Genomic DNA, 17,901 nt, shown 5'->3' with positions numbered 1-17,901 from the left:
TCAAATGTACAGGTTGTTTATTGATGGTTTCACATACACTGATGCTGGGGTGTATAAATGTGTTGCCAGAAATAAGCAGGGAGAGGTTGTGAGTGTCTCTGATGCGTCATTACATCTTGCAGAGCCTACTCAGTTTTCAGAAGGTGGCAGAGCAGTGGAGCGAGACATTTTTGCACCGTTACCATCAGCTGACACTATGACAAAGTCTCCTGTCAGTATGTCTGATGGTGTTAAGAGACCCAAAACCAAAGTATCCAGAGAACCTCCAGCTATAACTGGCTGTGGTCTGCACACCTCTGCTGCTCTGGTGAACGTCTCTCAGATCAAACAAGCTTTTGAGTCCGACTCACCTGTTGCCTTTGTGTCCACCTCTGGTCCTGAGGAGCAGAGAAAGGAGTCTTATTTCCCTGACGAGTTTATCCCTGCAGTGGCCATTCCCATTGGCCAGCAGGAGCAGGCACTGACCAAGCAAATACTGGTTGAAAGCAGTGATACACAGACTACTACAACAGTTATATCTGCCACTGGAAAGTCTGTTTCACCCCAAACTAGTCCCATGGCAGCCAAATATATCTCTCCTCAGGCCTTCCAGACCATATCCTCTCAGGAGGTAGACCGTGACATCATATTTTCCCAGGAGTTAGACAGAGAGATCTGTATGAGTGCAGGTGAAACTGGGGAGGGGGCCGTCGTAGCAGAGAACCTAAGTGGAATCAAAAAGTTTGTGCAGGAAGTGCAGGACTCGCCAAAGCTGGTCAGACCTGAGCCTGTGCACCTAGTGAGATCTCTTGGTACTCCAGAGGGCACAGGGGCAGGTGTAGTGGAGGAGATGGTGAGGGAAGAGACTGTTTGTATGTTTGACAGAACCAGTAGCTTCATACCTTTCCACTCTGAGAGAACTCCAGGGGGGAAGCAGGTTGGTGAGGTTGTCAAGCCTAAAAGAATGTCTGATTCACTCTCGGCTCCAGAGAAACAGAAAGCAATGACCAGGTCCTCTCCTGTTCGCCATGTGGTTAAGGATGCTAGTGGAGAGGTGACATGTGCTATTGAGGAGGTGACAGGTGCTAGTGGAGAGGTGACATGTGCTATTGAGGAGGTGACAGGTGTTATTGAGGAGGTGACAGGTGCTAGTGGAGAGGTGATATGTGCTATTGAGGAGGTGACATGTGTTATTGAGGAGGTGACAGGTGCTAGTGGAGAGGTGACATGTGCTATTGAGGAGGTGATAGGTGTTATTGAGGAGGTGACAGGTGCTAGTGGAGAGGTGATATGTGCTATTGAGGAGGTGACAGGTGTTATTGAGGAGGTGACAGGTGCTAGTGGAGAGGTGACATGTGCTATTGAGGAGGTGACATGTGTTATTGAGGAGGTGACAGGTGCTAGTGGAGTGGTGGTAGGTGCTAGTGGAGTGGTGGTAGGTGCTAGTGGAGTGGTGGTAGGTGCTAGTGGAGTGGTGGTAGGTGCTAGTGGAGTGGTGGTAGGTGCTAGTGGAGTGGTGGTAGGTGCTAGTGGAGTGGTGGTAGGTGCTAGTGGAGAGGTGACAGGTGCTATTGAGGAGGTGACATGTGTTAGTGGAGAGTTGACAGGTGCTAGTGGAGAGATGACGGGTGCTATTGAGGAGTTGACAGGTGCTATTCAGGAGGTGACTGGGGAAGGGATGGACATTAGTGAGGCCATTGGACATGTGAGAGAGGAGGTCAATGCAATCAGTGAGGGATTAGTTTCCATGCCTGGACTGGAACATGTGACTGAAGAGCTCAAATTTGTGGGCGAGGAGGTTGTCTCCTTGCCTGAGCCCTCTATGGACAGTGGCGTCTTTCTCAGTATGCCAGAGTCCCAGGCTGACAGCACAGAAACAACAGAAGCTGTTGAGGCACATATTTCCGCCCAGGCCACAGCACCTTGTGGAGCTGAGGCTGAGAGTGGTGTTGTTCCAGTGAAACCTGAACTGGTTGTCAAGCCCAAAGCAGACAGCACTTCCCTGCCATTCGCCATGGCTGACTATGCAGCACCCCAGGGCACCCAGAGACAGCCTTTATCTAAACAGGACAATAGTGATCTGGAGGCCATCTCCTCTGAGGCTGGGGCGGCAGCAGATGTTGGTTCCATGGAGGTAGAGGAGGTGACCTTCAGCACTGTATATGACTACTACAACCCTCCAGCTGACTGGGGTAGACCACTGTCCCCCGAGTCTGAGATGTCTATAGAGATAGGCAGCACCTTCAGCGAGGATATAGCAGAAGTAGCAGATAGGTTTTATACCCCTGCATCATCCACTGGGATCTCTCAGACAATCCCAGAGTCCTTTTATAATCCAAAGTCTCCTGATTCCTTCCATACTCCCACCTCTGGTACTCCTGATGGTTTCACCACCCCTACAGAGTATCCCTTCTCCCCCACAGAGCATAAGAGACCCTCCACTGGCAACTCCAGTGAGAGGTTCTTCTCTCCTGCTAAGTTCCTGAGGTCTGTTGATGATGAGGGCATTGAGACAACCCCTCCTGGGTTGAATCTGGATGAGAACCGCTTCCTTGCTGAGGGCAGAGGGTCTCTGGGAATGGGGACACTCCAGGAAAAAGTGCAGGGAATTCCCCCTGCCTTCCTCAAACCCCTCATCAAGAGGAGAGTCTTTGAGAATGACTCTCTGATGTTCTATGCCGAGGTGTTTGGCCTCCCCTCTCCTGAAGTCAGATGGTTCAGGAACAAAACCCAGCTAGTGGTGGACGACAGAGTTAAAATGGACCGGGATGGCGACAACATCTCCCTAACTATTTACAGTGTTACTAAAGCAGACCAGGGGGAGTATATCTGTGAGGCTGTGAACTACGTAGGCGAGGCCAGGAGCGTTGCTTTAGTTGTGGTGGTGTCTCAGGAAGTTAGGTTCATGCCTGCTCCTCCAACTGTCACTCACCAGCATGTGATGGAGTTTGATGTGGAGGAGGGCGACTCTTCCAGATCTCCGTCACCACAGGAGATCTTACTGGAGGTTGAATTAGACGAGAATGAGGTGAAAGAGTTTGAGAGACAGGTGAAGATCATTACCATCCCAGAGTACACCGCTGATAACAAGAGTATGATTATATCCCTGGATGTGCTGCCTAGTATGTACGAGGAGGGCACAGTGGACTTTGTCTATCAGAACAATGAGGATCTTAAAATAGCCTTTGAGGTCACAGAGATGCCCCCGCGATTCATCAACCCCATCTGTGACATGGAGACCCCAGAGAGCACCACAGTCATGTTTGAGTGTTCTTTGATGGGAATTCCATCTCCCATAATCTCATGGTTCAAAGCTGACAGGAAAATCCCTCACGATAACAAAAAATACCTCCACTCCTCTGACGGAGACAATCACTTTCTCAAGATCCTTAAAGTCACCACCAACGACAGCGGGGTCTATACCTGTAGAGCCATTAACGTGGTGGGGGAGACGCTTTGCAGGGCATCTCTGTTGGTGTTGGGTGCTCAAGCTTTGTCAGGGAAGACCAGGGGCAGGGAGCTCACAGCTGTTTCTCTAGGCAGTGCCAAGGTCCAGCCTCAGAAGTTTGACATGGTGGTTGGTAACACCTCATTTGATGGAGAGCAGGCGTCAGAGATCGAGTTAGAGTTTGAGTTTGAGCAGGGGGCAGATGAGTCTCAGAGGGCGGTCAGGCTGGTGGCCAACACAGACCACGAAGTGAGCGAGCAGGGAGAGAAATACGTCAGCATCAACTTTGACGTGTACGCAGAGCCGGCGAAAGACGATAAAATAGAATTCAAAGGGAAGTCATCCGAGATGTGTAGCTTCCATTTCCAGGTGACTGAGACTCTACCTAAATGCATCATCCCACTGACTAACGTTACAGCAGCACTGGGGACCCCTGCTATCCTCCAGTGTCTGGTTAGTGGTAAACCCAACCCTACCGCTGAGTGGTATAAGGACGAGGAGCCCGTCACAGACAGCAGGTGTTTAATCCAGGAGAAGTCAGCAGGCCATTTTAATCTGCTCATTACTAATGTCACACAGACTGATGCCGGGGAGTACAAGTGTATTATTCAAAACAAGGCCGGGTACATTCAAACTACTGCTCTCTTGAAGGTCTTCTAAACTGGTAAAGGTTGTGATGTGTTGTTGATGAATGCTGAAATAAATGTGAAAGAAAATGTTTTGTTGTTTTTTTTAGATGCAGGTTAGTCTTTAGACATGTTTTATTTATTTATTGTGTGAAACTTCACACACTTGAGTCACAAATTGTTTTTATTTTGAGGAGATGTGTGTCTTGGTTCTTGGTTATGTTTTCTTTTTAAAAACAGTTGATCAAATCCAATGTATTCATGTCTGGTAATATTTTACACTGAGCTGCTGCAAATTACATTGTTTTGTTAGTTGTGCAACATTGTATGATTTGAAAGTCATATTTTGACACTAAATTAAACATTTATATGCATTAACTGTTTAGAATTAACTATATAGTATCATACTGCACAGGTATATGGCTTAAAGCGTTACCATTAGCTACACCTTTTTTTAAACCTGCAAGAATTATTTTCTTACCAAGAGAGGGCAACATATAAATATAAATAAAGTCACAGTTTGCCCCCAATCTCTCTCCAAAGCGAAATACTCTTCTTGTTTCGCCAAATAGTGATCATTACAAATACATCATATATAAACATAACACTGCCTTGCTGGCACAATCTTATTTGCTAAAAACAAATCATGATTTATCAACAATAATACAACTTTCCCTTGGGCATTTCCTGGTTGTTAAACAACGTGACAACTACTTAATCGGCAAACATATAATACAGTTCTGACAGCACAATATTGACGTAATTGAGATTAGCTGAAAACAATCGATTTTTTATGAAGGTTTAGCAACTAAAAGAGTGCTTTTATAATGTAAGGGGGGAGGGGCACTGGTGGTACAGGATTGATTGAGTAGGACACCATGACTCAATAACACCTTCTGATAGCAGGTGGTCATAAGAAATTTTTTGTGAAAAATGCGGTCAGAAAAGAATTATTGCGACTTCAACACAAATGTTTTTGCAGTTTGCACTGTAGGAGATCAAACCTATTAAATACAAATGTTAAATAGTCAAAACATTCATAGTCAATACAGTATTATTATTAAATATGTCTATTGTTTGCTAAATTAGTTACAGTTTATTGTGTGTACTGTCTAAAATAATGAATAATACATTAGAACAGGCTTTAGTAAAACAGTTAAATATTTACCAACAAAAAGGTAAACAATTAAATGTGTTAAATTCAAATGCTCAAGATTAGGAGATTAAATGATTAGTTAATGAGCCAGACAGGAAGCTAATAAGAATATACTAGCATAGTTCTGCTAACTTGAATTCATCTGGAACATTTCAGTGTGGTTCTTATTTTTTTGTCAGTGTTAGTGTGGTGGCAGTAGTATTTATTTGGAAATGTCCATAAATAGATGTTTTTCTTTGTGAATGAGTTTGCAGTATTGTCTGTTTCTCTCATTATATTTCAAATAATCTGGTAAGTAATTCAAATTTGGGTAGGAGGTGGTTGAAATGTTCAAGTTGATAACGTTGGCTTGACTGAAACTATTTCCAAAAAAGAAAAGACAATTTTAGATTTTTGAAATACGTTTTGTGTTGTAAATATGTGTAATCTTAGAATGAGGACTTTGTTTAAGTATGGGTAGTGTTCAGTCAGACAATACAATGCTTTCATAGCTACAAACCAGAACAATTACAATTGATTTGGGATTGAGATATAATTGTATGGGTTTATTTGTACAGGAATCACTTTGGTTTGTCTCAGAGTTTATATAATTCAATATATATAAATAAAGGAGGTGGTGTAAAGATAACTCCTGTGTTTGTCCTTTATTGTTTTTTATTTTAACACTTTCACTGCCCAAGCTTAATTACTTTTTACCTCCTTGAATGCCCAGCACCACTTCAATGTTAACGTTAATATCGCCTAATCTATGTTTTAAATTATGGCTATGTGTCTAATCTGCCCGTCGCTTATCAAAGACTCATTTTCCAGTCAACATTGTCGTAGCAGATTGTTTTTTTATCGCTTCATTTCCGTTTTCTAGCATTTTGAAAAGCACTCGTTTTCATGGAAAAATGAAGACATTCCATGATAATCGCCCTTTACTGGAATACTCTAGAACGTTGTCATTCCTCGGCCCATTCACGAATCGTTTTTAAATAAACGCTAGATCATCGATAGTACATGTGCACGCTCTGGCCGCGAGCTGAAAATCGATTCTCCTATTTCCTGACCACTCGCACAGTCAATCAGCAATATCACATAATCACATAAAAGCTTATATCTCCGTGAAAACTAGTCTGATTATCCTAAGACTGGTAACATAGATTCCTTACCTGAGATCAGATGGTATCCAAATGGATTATTCCAATTCCTGATCGCCATTCGAAAAAATCAATCCTTTTATTGATTCACCGTGTATACTGTAAAAACACATAATCCCCGCTGCTCTGAGGCTCACTAGTGGAGCTGATCGACCCTGGCTGCGTGAGTGAGAAGTAAAATGTGGAGTCAGGGATTTTTTTTTTCAATCCAAAAGGGTGAATTACCATCTGGGAGACGATAGGGAGCGCTTTTTCACATCTGGAGTGGCTGAGTGGCTGAATTTCCAACGGTAGACTCTAAACTCTCATGAAATATGATTTCAGATTGCTAATAAAAAGAAAGAAAATTGAAAAAACTAGAATTCTCGTGATGGGCCTTCAACCAGTGGGGGGTAAACCCGAGAAAACTCGTGATGGGCAGTCAAAGTGTTAAAGTAGTTGAGAGATCTGTGGTATGTTTTTATTATTTCGTTTTAAAGTTGTTGAGAGACCCATGGTATGTTGACACACACAAGTCCTTGGACCCCCATTTGATTCGATCTTGTCTCAGAGACCCCCAACTGATAATGTTTTGTTAGATGTGATTAAGAATTCCATAACTGCCTTTATTGTAAGTGGGGAGATACAATTGGAGAGAGTGAAAAGTCTCTCAAATTATCTTATTATTGTCCTTTTAATATTCCTTTAATATATATATATATATGGGGCGGCTAGGTGGTGTAGTGGGCAAGGCGCTTGCCACCAATGCGGGAGACGCTGGGTTCAAGCCCAGCTCTCCGCATTGCTATCAGCTTGGCTGGTCGTTCATACTAACACAATTGGCAGTGTTAGGGGTGGGAAAGCTGATGGGTGGGGATCGGACGTTGTGGACAGCGACTCCTACAGGTCGGTTGGTGCGCCTGCGCAGCAGAATCAGGAAGCGACGGGGGCGGCGTGTCCCTCCCACGCAGACCCCCGCCGCTGAGAGATCGCGCTGTGCAGGTGAAAAGATGCGACGGCTGCTTCCTCGAGTACCGGAGGGGACACGTGATGTAAGGCTTCGTCCACATTGCAGCCGGCTTGTGGGAGGCATGGCCTAACAACGTTCGAGACAGGGGAGGGTAGAATTGGACGATACGTAATTGGGATGGGAGAAAAATAGAAAATGGGAAAAAAAAGTAGAAAAAAAAAAATATATATATATATATATATATATATATATATATATATATAAACATACAAGTGTTGGACTAATTCCTTTTAAATTCAGCCAATGCAAAAAAACATAAAGGCAACATAATTGAGTTTTCTTGGAAACAGCTCACTTTTGTTTATGTTCACCCAAATAGAGTTTGTGTATCTGTAGATGAATACACTTCTTACCTATAATCTTTACAAAGTCCATTTTCCTTGTTTTTGTTAGATTGTTAGATTTCAAAGAAGATTGTTTATAGACCAATCACATTTTTATGTTTTACATGTGACCCTATGCTCATGGCGGGCACGTACATCCTCATCCGCATGCTGGAACAACATGTGATACACAATTTTTGGGACCCCTTTCCTCCTAGTGTGCGTTATAGCTCCAATTTATGCAACTAGTGGTCATAAACTACATTGGATACATTTAAGTAAACAGTTCAATGCAGCAATTGTTGAACAGCAGGTTGTCAGCTGAATTAATTTCCTATGAAAAGTACTCTTTTTGAGTTGGAAGGAAATTCACCCCAGACCTTTTTTAATTTCACTATCAACAGAATTCACTCTTCTAATTTCTATTCATTATTATTATTGTTTTACTCTTAGTTGAGTATCATAGTTCTTCTGTTGCAGATGATGTCATAAATCCTGCTCGTTATTTCCTGACAGAACGCTCTAGCACCACCACCACCACCACTACTACCACAGTGGAGGAACAAGAGGAAACCTACTACACCGGCCTCAAGTTACCAGACAAATCCAAAACTCTTGAACTCAAGCCAGAGCCCAAACGCTACTCTACCTCTTTAGAGAGGAAGAAAGAAAAGCCAGTTTTCCTCACACAGCTCTCTCCAACAGCAGTGACTGATGGGGAGACGGCTAGACTTACTGTTACAATATCTGCCTTCCCTAAGCCCACTGTTCAGTGGTTTCACAATGGACAAGTCATAAAAAGCTCCTCAGTTTATAAGCTGATAGAGGAGAAAGAGGAGTACACTTTGATCATTACCCAGGTGAAATCGGAATACGAGGGCGAGTATTCTTGCACCGCCACTAACAGATTGGGCCAGACCACTTGCACGACATACCTTGAGGTGAAAAAGCAGGACGTTAGCAGGGCAGAGAAATGGGTGGAGAAGATGTTTAAGGTCACAAGTCAGCCTCCTACCTTCACAGTTCAGCTTGAGCCTGTGAGGTGCTCAGAAGGAGCAGAGGCTTCCTTTAATTACAGACTCAGCGGCGACCCACCCCCTGCTGTGAGGTGGTACAGAGGAGCTCTTCAGTTACGTCCTAATCTCAACTGTATTATAGTAGCCAACCTTGATGGCTCTGGCACCATCAACATGAAGAGAGTCCAACAGCAGGACGCCGGTGTCTACAGATGTAGAGCCGCTAACCAGCATGGGGAGGCTTCCTCTAGCGCTGAGCTGGTTGTGTTCGGGGAGTCGGTATCTGTATCTCGCCAACAGGAAAAACAGAAGAAAGGCTATAAGGTCTCTGTGACTGAACAGGCCACGGAGTCCCGTTTGTACCAGGTCACCCTTCCAGGGCAGGACAGATCCGATCAGATGGTTTACACCATCGGCACGGAGGATAGACAGATCATTCCCAGTGAGCAGGTGGGCACCCTTAGAGAGCTAGATATCTCTGCTGCCACCGTTCATAAAGAGAGACTCACCCACCAGGCTGCAGTGCTGCGCTCTCACGAGGTAGAGGAGAGGGTGTCGTCGGCCCCCACCCATCCACCTCAGGTTTCAACCCTTCCCGTTAAACAGCTTCACACGGAAGCCTTTACATCTTCAGTCCAGGAGAGCCACGGCTTCACCGAACAGCACTGTGACCGTATGCTGAGCCCGGAGATTATTGAGCTCCAGGCTGCTAAAGAGAGGAAATCCAAGCTGATGTCAGCCATGGCGGAGGAGGTTACACCTCTTTCTATCGTTAGCACAGAAACTCTGACTGATAGGAGACCGGCTAAAGTAAAGCCGGCCTCAGAGCCTAAGCATCTAGTCAGCGGGCATCAGGTGGAATCACAGCTCTCGATTCTGAAAGAACAGTCACATGATATCCCAAAACACCAGGAGGAGAAGAGTTATAAAGTCAAAGAAGGTATAAAGATTTTATATTCTGCCCAGTCAACAGAGAAATTGTTGCTGGCAGAGGAACACACCTCAGAACTAGCCACTGCAGATTCTGCGGTGCAGTCCTCAGTAAACAAAGAGCAGTCTAAACCTGTGTTGGCCTCAGTCAGTGAGTCCAAACACACTCTATCTAAGGAGACTAAGTTCTCGGTGGAGAGGCCTGGTCAGGAGACAGCCCGTCTCCGTAAAGATGTTGTGATGAGGTCGGCTATCAGTGCTGAGGAGAGACGGACGCTCCAGGCAGAACACACAGGTCAACTGCAGAGTCTGGACGATTCTCTGTCCATTCACTCACAGATAGAAGGAGAGCAGCTGTTACACCTACAGGTTATCACAGACCAGGACCTCTTACCATCTGAGCAGATGTTTACCTGTGACAAGCCACTCCCAGAGCAGGCAGACACTAGGAAAAGCCCTACTCTTTTACATAGTGTCACCCAAGATGAACAGAGGACAGTGGTGTATGAGGATACAGCAGAGTTTGAGGCTAAAGCCAGTACTATGACAATTCAGCCCCAAAAAGAGGCCCGTACTCCACTGCATCTTCAGTCAACTCAGCCAGTGGAGACATTACCCAAAGAGGGTATTCTTGTCATTGAGAAGCCAGACCAGCAGGTGGCAGCACAGAAACAGGAGAAGGCCAGGAAGCATGCGGCCACCTTGGAGGAGAGGAGGCAGCTCACAGCAGATTATCACAAAGAGCTTGACGTGTCAGTCACAGGAGTTCAGTCACAGCTTAGAACAGAGCCCAGACCTCAGAACATCCTCCAGGTCTCTTACCAGCCCATGCAGTTGCCAAGGGAGACCCCACTCACCAGTGATGTCAAACAGCAGCGTGCTTTAGTTCAGAAGGAGGAGCGTTGGAATGTGATGCATGTCACCAGTGTAGCAGACAGCCTGGCCATAGAGGATGGACACACTGACAGTCTGACGGCTGTGGATACATTCACCTGTAAAACCACTGTAGAGCCCAAAGTCCCAACAGAGCCTGTCCAGATAGAGGAGAAGGAGACATCAACAGAGTTCAGTTTACCACTAGAGGCAGCAGAGCAGGACTTTGCAGTGCAGATCCAGGAGGGCCAGTCAGTCAGACAGTCCATCGTGATGGAGGAGAAGAGAGTCCTGAAGGGCGAGCTCTCTCAGGAGATCACCAAGTCAACGTCCACTAAAGTCAGTGTCACCACACAGCCCAGACTGTCTCTCATGGCATCAGAATCCAAAGACAGTACAACTCTTCCTAAAGAGATGACTTTTGTTATTCAGATCCCTAAACCATCTAGCTTGAATATCAGACATCAGCTGAGAGATGCTCTGCAGTCTGCCGTGGCCCGTGACCAGCCACTCTTACTGGCTGATGTAGTCGGCAAGCTAGAGGCTGTGGAAGTACAGGAAGTGAAGGTTCAGAGAGAGCCCAAACGGGCAATGTTTACATACCTTATCACAACAACAGGCGCCCCCATAGAAATCACAGTAGGCTTTGAGGGTGAATACCCTCAGACGGCTGACCTCAGGACTGAACTGCAGGCAGCTCTTCATTCTATAGTTTATCAAGAGCAGCATGTTCTTGCTTCAGAACAGCCAGGCACCATGCAGCTAGACAAACCTGAGAGACTGCAGGTCACCTCTGCCCGCTCCAAAGAAATGATGTCATCCATAGTGGAGACTGTGAGAGTAGCGGAGAGCGCGGTGGTTATTACTGCACCCAAATCTCAGGCTGCTGCCCTCAAGACTGAATCTAGAATTGCTCACGGGTCTTTCACAGCCGAGCAGCAGGTGGTCGTGCAGGAGTCCAAAGAGGCTCATATCAAGCAGTCCGCCTCTGCCCAGGTGGTTACAGTCTCCACCGAGGCCTGTATGGAGTTTGAACAATCGGTACACGTGTCCAGGCAGGAGGTCAGGTCTGTGACGGTGAAAGGAAGTGAGAGAGATGTAGGAGCAGCTGATATCACCATCGCTCTCCCTCCCACCTCCATCCCTACTGACCAGTCTGTGGACTTTAGCATCCACAAAGAATACAGGGAAGAGACGTATAAAGAACAGATATCAGTCTCCAGACCTGAACAGAGAGAGTATCCTGTCGTTGTCACCTCCCTGGAAGATCTATCCATGGAAGACGACAGTAAGGTTACATTTAGCACCACCATAAAGTATGTCACGAAGGTGAGCTGGTTTTTCAATGGGCAATTGGTGAAGTCTGGCAAAGAGTTCAAGTGTTCCAAAGAACATGACACATACACACTAGTAATCAACAAGGTTGTGAAGGAGAAGCATCAAGGAGAATATGTCTGTGAGGCTGAGAATGAAGCCGGCAAGATCACAACAACTTCAAGACTCACAATTGTCTCAAGAGGTTTGATAATGGCTCATATAAATTATATTATCACTCATTATTCCACATAAAACTAACAGAGCCATCAATTGCATTCCAGAATGTAATATGACTCTCATCTTTAATCACCTAATATCTCACTTTTTAAATGAAATCTTCTATTCTTTTAATCCACATTTTGAAATATTAAATGTTTTCCACCTTTAGTCTTTCTTCTCTTCATTTCACAGTTAATAACTCACTGGGTCCATTCCTTCCACTGGGTTTTTGGGACCTTTCTCTGCATGTTTCCTGGGTTACACCTTGTGATGGTTTTCATCTTTCATAAATGGTATTCATCACTCCTTAGGCCTGAACCCTCGCCCCATGGTTATCTTGTACATGATGGAAAGATGTAGGCTTTACACTGCCATGGGGCCTGTGTTCCTGCTCTCCTCCTCACCCACTTACCCACCATCTCTCTCCTCCACAGTCACCCCCCTTGGAATGTCTCCCACCATTGTCGTTACATTCCACCATCTGTTGCTGATCCATCTACTACAACATCTCAATGTACTCCATCACTAACATGACATTTTGTCTCCCCCCCCTGTGCGCACCCCCAGTGCCACCTGTATTTAGGGTCAAGATCGTCCCTCAGGAGATCAACGTTGGCGGCCACGCCATGTTACACTGCGAGATTGAAGACACTCCCAACGCGAGCTTCAAATGGTACAAGTCTGGCAGCGAGGTCAAACAGGGCGAGAAGTACAGGATCATCAGTCGTTTGACCACATCCTCCCTGGAGCTGCTGAACCCACTCAAGGCGGACACTGCTGAATACACCTGCAAGGTCACCAACCAGCACGGCACTGACAGCTGCTCTGCCTACCTCACTGTGACCGGTAAGAGCCCTAGAGAGCATTTCATCATTGTTCCTTATTGCTTTACCCTGATACATTATGCTAACGATAGACTGGCACCTGCCATCAGGTTTGCTAAGAGAGGATATTCTTAAGGTGTTTCTCTCATGTAGCTTTGATATTGGTGTATATTCTAACGTTACCTATTTGAATCTTATTGTTTCCTATGTTGTACCTACCCTCTGTAGAAATGTACCCACCAGTGTTTGTATCAAAACCAGACCCGATGATTTTATATGTGGGCAAACAAGCTCAGTTTCAGTGCTCAGTCACTGGCTCTTCACCCATGGAAGTAATCTGGCACAAAGACAACTTGGCCATCTCTTCTGAGGGGAACTATGTCATCAAATGTGAAAAGGACAGATACTCCCTTCAAATTAAAAGTCTTCAGCTGACTGACCAGGGGTTGTACCTCTGCAAAGCGTCCAACAGTGTTGGCAGCGCTACCTTTACCACAGAGCTGAGGGTTATTAACAAGCCCAGCTTTCTCAAGACCTTCGGGTCGGGGTCAGCAGCGGTTAATGACCCGCTCCGCCTGGAGTGCCAGGTGGATGAGGACACTGGTGTGACCGTCACCTGGACAAGGGACGGCAAAAAGATACACCTGAGCATGGAGTGTAGACTGTCCTTTGAGGACAAGGTGGCTCTTCTTGAGATACCCAAGTCCAAACTTAAGGACTCTGGGGTTTATGTCTGTACGGCCACAAATGAGGCTGGGAGTGCCACATGCAATGCTGTGGTGACAGTACAAGGTAAGATCTTAAAATTTATATTCCTTTTCGTTCTAACAAACCTATGTATCTTGATTTCTTGAGAAGAGAGTTGGAATATGGCTGACGACTGTTGAGCCTTTCTGTGTGGTGATGCTAACCCTGTGCATTGCTATCATCTTTCCTTTCCTTTTGCTTTCCTGTCTTACACTCTTCTCTTTGGACGATAATTTAACGTCTCATCTTTTTTATATTATGATGAAAACAACTTTGGTGTTTTGCAACTTAACACTCATTGCAGAGCCCCCAACATTTGTGAAGAAAATGGAACCAAAGATCACTTGGAAACAGGGCACCTCTGCCCGTCTGCAGTGTACCATCAAAGGATCTCCTGAACTCCAAGTCCACTGGTTCTTGAATGACAGAGAAATCATTGACAGAGAGAAATATAACACCTCTTTTAAGAATGGAACTGCCACTTTAGAGATACTGAATCTTCTTGTGACAGACAGTGGACGTTACACCTGTGAGGTGTCTAATAATGCTGGCAGTGAGAACTGCAACACTCAGCTAGACGTCAAAGGTTTGTCCAATAGTATCACTCTTACCTCTTAATTTCTTAGTTTGAAGAAAGATTGAAAATGTAAGCCTTCCAGGGTTAGATAGCTGCATGTTAACACTGATCTACTCCTGACTCCCAGAGCCCCCGTCCATTAGGAAGGACCTGCAGGCAGTAGAGGCTGTGAAAGGAGCAGCAGCTCAGCTGGAGTGTGAGATCATAGGAACGGGTCCTTTTGAAATCACCTGGGTGAAAAATAAGGAAACCCTCCACATGGATAAGAAGTATAGGATAGTGTCTCAAGAGTCCCTGGCACGGTTGGAGATCCAGTCTTTTGAAAGTGCAGATGTTGGAGATTATCAGTGTATCATATCCAACGATGTGGGTAAAATCACCACTAAGGCGCTAGCTAAACTAAAAGGTTAGTGGGAAAAACAACTTAATTCAGGTTTTTTATTCAACATGCTTCAGACTCAGTTGTTGATTAATGATGTGTTTTACACAGAGCCACCGTCTTTCTCTAAGAGGGTTGAGAGCATCACAGCAGTATTGAGAAATGCAGTCAAACTGCAGGGTACCGTAAAAGGCTCCACTCCCATCTCTGTTAAATGGATGAAGGACTCTGAAATACTGAGAGATGATGATCCAAACATTAAGACGGCTTTCCAGAACAACATTGCTAGTCTTTCAATAGCAACGGTTGACATCAGCCATGGTGGCAAGTACACATGCCAAGCTGAGAATGCGGCTGGCCAGCAGAAATGTGACGCTACTTTGACAGTGCAAGGTCAGATGAGAACGTTTGTTAAGATTTTTGCATAGAAACAATTATTCAATTGATTTATATAAGAACATATCATTTTACAAGAGGTATCTAACCTATGTATCTTATCTCAGAACCTGCTAGAATCTTAGAGCCTGCAGCATCCATCAGTGTGTCTGCAGGGGATTCAGCTACTTTGGAGTGCACATTCACTGGGACCCCAGAACTCAAAGTGAAATGGTTCAAAGATGGGAAGGAGATGACGAGTGGTCGTAAATATAAGATCTCTCTGAAGGACAACATTGCAAGCTTAAAGATTCTGACGGCAGAAAGAGTCGATACCTCTGAGTACAGGATGGAGATTTCCAATAAAGTGGGGAAAGACCAGTGTACCTGCTCTGTCACTGTCTTAGGTTGGCTATTCTTTTCTTCTTACATTTAATACTTAATTGTACAGGTCATGATTGGCTGATCCTTAGGTATAGAAGAACATTGTATCTGATATGACATTATTATTTCAAAATTCTTACATAGCGTATCTTTGTGCTGCGTCTAACTGATATTCATTATTATATTTTTACTAATCAGAATGGACTGTAAAATAACCTACTATCACCTCTTGCCGTAATCAGTGAAATCTAATAACTTAGATGTTTTCTATTCAATAACCAGATCGGATAATGCCTCCAACTTTCACAAGGCCCCTGAAAAGGGTTGATGGGAACGTTGGTAGTAATGTCTCCATGGATTGTAAGGTGTCTGGCTCACAGTCCATGACCATATCTTGGTTCAAAGACGACCAGGAGATTAAGTCTGGAGCCAAGTTCCAGCCTGAATTCAAAGATAGCTCTGTTACCCTGAGAATCAGTCAGCTGGAGAAGGCTGATTCTGGAGTGTATAAATGCAAAGCAACCAACGCTGCCGGCTTCAAAGAAACCAGTGGAACCCTTTACGTCAAAGGTCCCTCTAAACTTATATTACCCTCCACCTATTGAATACAGTCTATAATGTTATCATGTGGACATCGAGTGTGAATATTGTCTTCTTAACAACTTCCAGAACCCCCAGTCTTCACAATGAAACCAAGCAACCAAGATGTTATACCAGGAACCACGTTTTCCTTTAAAACAGCCTTCACTGGCACAGCTCCTCTGGCTGTTAAGTGGTTCAGAGAGGAAACAGAGGTTTACACCGGAGGCATGTTTTTCATCAAGAAAGATGCCTCTTCAAGCTCTTTGGAGCTTCACTCAGTGAAGCCCAGTGACTCTGCTAAATACACATGTCAAATATCCAACGACGCTGGGAAGGTGGACTGCACTGCAGTGCTCTTTGTCAAAGGTGACCTGCGTTCATGTCATTTGCAGCTGCATGCTCAAGACATATCTTTGGTGTTTTTTACTCATAAAATAGAAACTGAAAAAGGATGATAATGTATTTTGTAACTTTAATGAACTGACATCAATCATTTGTAACTTCTAATATCTTGAATTGTAATCCTGTCTCTGTGTTAGACCCTCCCGTGTTTGTGTCAAAGCTGGAGATGACCAAGCTGCTTGTCAGCGGCAGCTCTGCCAGGCTCGAGGTCAAAGCCAGCGGCAGTCCTGAGATCAGTTTTAAATGGTTCAAGAATGAGATTGAAATCAGCTCCAGTCATAAATATAAAACAACAGTGACCGACTTGGTAGCTTATCTGGAGGTAGTGAACTGTACCGTTGAGGACAGTGGAGATTATGTCTGTGTGGCTTCCAGCGAGGCTGGTAGCGACCGCTGCAGCAGCACGGTGACGGTCAAAGGTTCGTTCAGTTTACCTTTTACAAGCTTTTCATGTAGTTTTAGATCATTGGTACAGTATGAGCTTCGATTTGAGATTTTTACTGTGCTAGAGCTGGGCAATTAAACAATATAAATGTATTATTTTGAAGCATCTTGGCTATTATTGTTATTGATTGATATTAAAAAGTATACCATGAGGAGATTTTGGACCTATACTGTACCTTCCATTAAAGTAGTGCCTAGTTTACTGAGGTTTTCACATATAATGTGTTGATACAGTATCTTAGGAGGTTAGTCAGTGCTCTGACATTACTGCAATCTTCTTTTAGACACTCCTGTCTTTGTGAGGAGCCTTGAACACAAAGAGGTGGTGAAAGGCTGCGAGGTGCTCCTGGAGACTCAGGTCTCAGGCTCCGCCCCGTTCACCGTGTCCTTCTATAAAAACACCAAGCTGGTTAGAAATGATAAGAGACACAGAATCACTGTGAAAGATGACCTGATGGCCCTGCAGGTCCTGGGTGTGGAGGCAGGAGATATTGGGACATACCAGTGTTCTGTTGAGAACGAAGTAGGCCAGGCCTCTTGTGAATGTCATGTAACACTGAAAGGTTGGTTTAGAATCCTGAGATTTTCTAAGTAGTTTTACTTTGTCAAACAGCACATGTTGCCAGTATTATTTTTTATTCTCGGTTTTGCATAGACCTTATCATCCTGTGACTTTTAACTTCTAGAACCACCTTCATTCTTGCAAAAGATAGAGAACATGAACCCCCTGGTGGGCAGTGAGGTGTCTCTGCAGTGCCGTCTGAATGGCTCTGAGCCCATGACGGTGTCCTGGCTGAAGGACAACCATGAGCTGAAAGAGGCTGAACACATCCAGATAACATATGAGAACAGGACTGCTCTCTTGCACATTAGCAACATACAGCCCAAAGATGGTGGGAATTACAGCTGCCATGCTCAGAACCAGGCCGGGAGCCAGAAATGCTCTGCAGTGTTGACAGTCAAAGGTTGGTTGTAATTCAGTTTGTATAGAGACCCATTCTTAAGGTGGCAGTATACTGACAACGAAGGCCAACTTTGCAGAATCACAGTCAAGCTTGTTGCTGCTCATAGACTTGTGTGGCTTCAGATCTACAATCGTAGATGATTACATGTTGGGTGCCGGAGGTACAGAGAATCTTGACTAGTTTG

At 44.8% G+C, this 17,901-nt stretch overlaps 1 protein-coding gene across 1 annotated transcript in view; it reads left to right on the top strand.

Annotated features, from left to right (window-relative positions):
- Nucleotides 1-17,901, top strand: part of LOC311228136 (titin-like) — a gene marked incomplete at its 5' end in the record, with an annotated part of 313,904 nt that overhangs the window by 59,928 nt on the left and 236,075 nt on the right. The window contains 12 exons of the mRNA XM_084314051.1: nucleotides 8,200-12,021; nucleotides 12,606-12,884; nucleotides 13,091-13,654; nucleotides 13,914-14,195; nucleotides 14,314-14,592; nucleotides 14,677-14,958; nucleotides 15,069-15,347; nucleotides 15,607-15,894; nucleotides 15,994-16,272; nucleotides 16,446-16,727; nucleotides 17,037-17,315; nucleotides 17,439-17,717. Coding sequence (XP_084170177.1) covers nucleotides 8,200-12,021; nucleotides 12,606-12,884; nucleotides 13,091-13,654; nucleotides 13,914-14,195; nucleotides 14,314-14,592; nucleotides 14,677-14,958; nucleotides 15,069-15,347; nucleotides 15,607-15,894; nucleotides 15,994-16,272; nucleotides 16,446-16,727; nucleotides 17,037-17,315; nucleotides 17,439-17,717 — 7,194 coding nt within the window. The remainder of the gene's footprint in view (nucleotides 1-8,199; nucleotides 12,022-12,605; nucleotides 12,885-13,090; nucleotides 13,655-13,913; nucleotides 14,196-14,313; nucleotides 14,593-14,676; nucleotides 14,959-15,068; nucleotides 15,348-15,606; nucleotides 15,895-15,993; nucleotides 16,273-16,445; nucleotides 16,728-17,036; nucleotides 17,316-17,438; nucleotides 17,718-17,901) is intronic.

This window comes from Notolepis coatsorum (genome assembly GCF_963971535.1).
Source record: "Notolepis coatsorum genome assembly, chromosome: 5".
Taxonomy (NCBI): Eukaryota; Metazoa; Chordata; class Actinopteri; order Aulopiformes; family Paralepididae; genus Notolepis; species Notolepis coatsorum.
This window is presented reverse-complemented; position numbering and strand designations above follow the sequence as displayed.